This window comes from Passer montanus, unplaced genomic scaffold (assembly GCF_014805655.1).
Source record: "Passer montanus isolate IOZ18808 unplaced genomic scaffold, ASM1480565v1 scaffold2766, whole genome shotgun sequence".
NCBI classification, from domain to species: domain Eukaryota; kingdom Metazoa; phylum Chordata; class Aves; order Passeriformes; family Passeridae; genus Passer; species Passer montanus.
In genome coordinates, this window is record NW_024367446.1 from 1 (window position 1) to 1,638 (window position 1,638).

At 65.1% G+C, this 1,638-nt stretch overlaps 1 protein-coding gene across 1 annotated transcript; it reads left to right on the forward strand.

Annotated features, from left to right (window-relative positions):
• The first annotated feature begins 6 nt into the window (after positions 1-6).
• Positions 7-1,638, forward strand: LOC120503970 (182 kDa tankyrase-1-binding protein-like). Its single transcript, XM_039713068.1, has 6 exons — positions 7-321; positions 535-661; positions 743-879; positions 1,048-1,208; positions 1,309-1,374; positions 1,554-1,638. The coding sequence occupies exons 1-5, from the start codon at positions 25-27 to the stop codon at positions 1,367-1,369; spliced, it is 783 nt and encodes a 260-aa protein (XP_039569002.1). The 5' UTR covers positions 7-24; the 3' UTR covers positions 1,370-1,374; positions 1,554-1,638.

Sequence of the window (1,638 nt, forward strand, 5' to 3'; positions counted from 1 at the left end):
AGCAGGTCAGCCCCCAGCCCTTCAATGGGTGACATTCCAGCTGATTGCCCAGCTGTGGAGCCCCCCCGGAGTGAGTCACCCAGCCCCTCTGAGGAGGAGAGGCATCCCTCTGAACCAGCTGCTGCCCCACAGAGCCCCAGGGTCCCCCCTCTGCTGCCAGAGGCTGCCAGTAGGATCCCAATGGACACAGGAAATGAGGAACAGCCCTCAGACCATCCAGACGGGGAGAGCTCCTCGAGCTGGGGGGAACAGCGGCTCTCACTGACTACCCCCCAGCCCGAGGGGTCCATGGAGCAGGGGCAGGAATTTCCTCTTCTGGAGGTGAGTGGAAGTGGGGAGTTTCCAATCACCCTGTATGGCCTGGGACACAGCATGTGTCTGTGGATGGGGCTCTCAGACCCTGCTGCCCTCAGGGACAGCCACAGATTGAGGGCCCCCAGCACTGCTGTGGGGCCCCCTGTGGGTGTGCTGGCTGGGGTGGGGGAATCCCTGGGCTCCCTGTGCCAGCTCTGACCTGTCCCTTGGGCCCGGCAGGACACAGAGCTCCTGGACAGCAGCGTGTTCCGCTGCAAGGCCAGCCTGGGCCGCAAGCGCCAGCACCGGGCACCGTCCCTGCGCCCCACCACCGAGGGGGAGAGCTGGATCTTCCGGGACTCCACGGGTGAGCCCAGCAGGGATGGGGATGGGAGCAGGGTGTCTGTCCTGGCAGTGCTGTGGTGACACTGTCCCTGTGTCCCCGCAGAGCCCCGGCCAGCCCCAGCAGCGTCCTCCGACGAGGAGGCAGCAGAGGAGCCCCGGAGCCGGAGGATGCGCGGCTCGTCCTCGGGCAGGGGGGTGAAGGTGCCGCTCTTTCCCGGCCTCAGTGCCTCTGCCATCAAGGTGAGTCCCGTGGACTCCTGCTGCAGGGTGGAAGGCAGGGTGGAACGCAGGGAAACCAAGGCAGTGGGGGGCTGGGGCCTGGCTAAAGACAAAGAGAAGGCAGTGGGGGGATTTGGGGTACAGAGCACTGTCCTGACCCTTCTCCCTGACCTTCCTCTCTTCCCCCAGGCGAAGCTGAGGGGTCGCAACCGCTCGGCTGAGGAGGGGACATCATCAGGGGACAGCAAGGGGACCCCTCCTAAAGACCCCCATGTACAGCGCTCCAAGTCCTGCAAGATCCCTGGTGTGAAACCCCCAGCCCTGCCCCCCAAGCCAGAGAAATCCTCAGGGTGAGTGTGGGGCCGGGATCCTCCACATGGAGGCAAAAGGGGGGCTGAGGGGTCAGACTGGTTTTGGGGGACTCATGCTGAAGCTCTGCCGATACCCCAGATCCGAGGCCTCTCCCCCCCACTGGCTGCAGGCGCTGAAGCTGAAAAGGAAGAAGCCTTGAGCAGGGTGAGTGTGGGATTTCAGACAGTGCTGGGGACACCCCCAGCTCAGGCTTCCCCAGGTCTGCACTGCTGGGGAGTGCAGCCCTCTCCTTCCTCTCTGCTCTGGCTGGGTCCCCCTGGGCAGGGTCATCCCTGGGGGGGCCCTGCAGGGTCCTCACCCCCTTCCCCCTGTGTCATTTCCAGGCTCGCTCCGACGCTGAAGCCCGCTGTCCCTGGACCAGGGCTGTCCCCTCCCATGGGGACAAACACACACACACACACACACACA

Bases quoted from the DNA above. Each gene is read 5' to 3' on its own strand.
- LOC120503970 (XM_039713068.1), top strand. From the start codon at position 25: ATGGGTGACATTCCAGCTGATTGCCCAGCTGTGGAGCCCCCCCGGAGT. The intron at 322-534 runs GTGAGTGGAAGT...TGGGCCCGGCAG, and splicing joins AGGAATTTCCTCTTCTGGAG to GACACAGAGCTCCTGGACAG. The intron at 662-742 runs GTGAGCCCAGCA...GTGTCCCCGCAG, and splicing joins GATCTTCCGGGACTCCACGG to AGCCCCGGCCAGCCCCAGCA.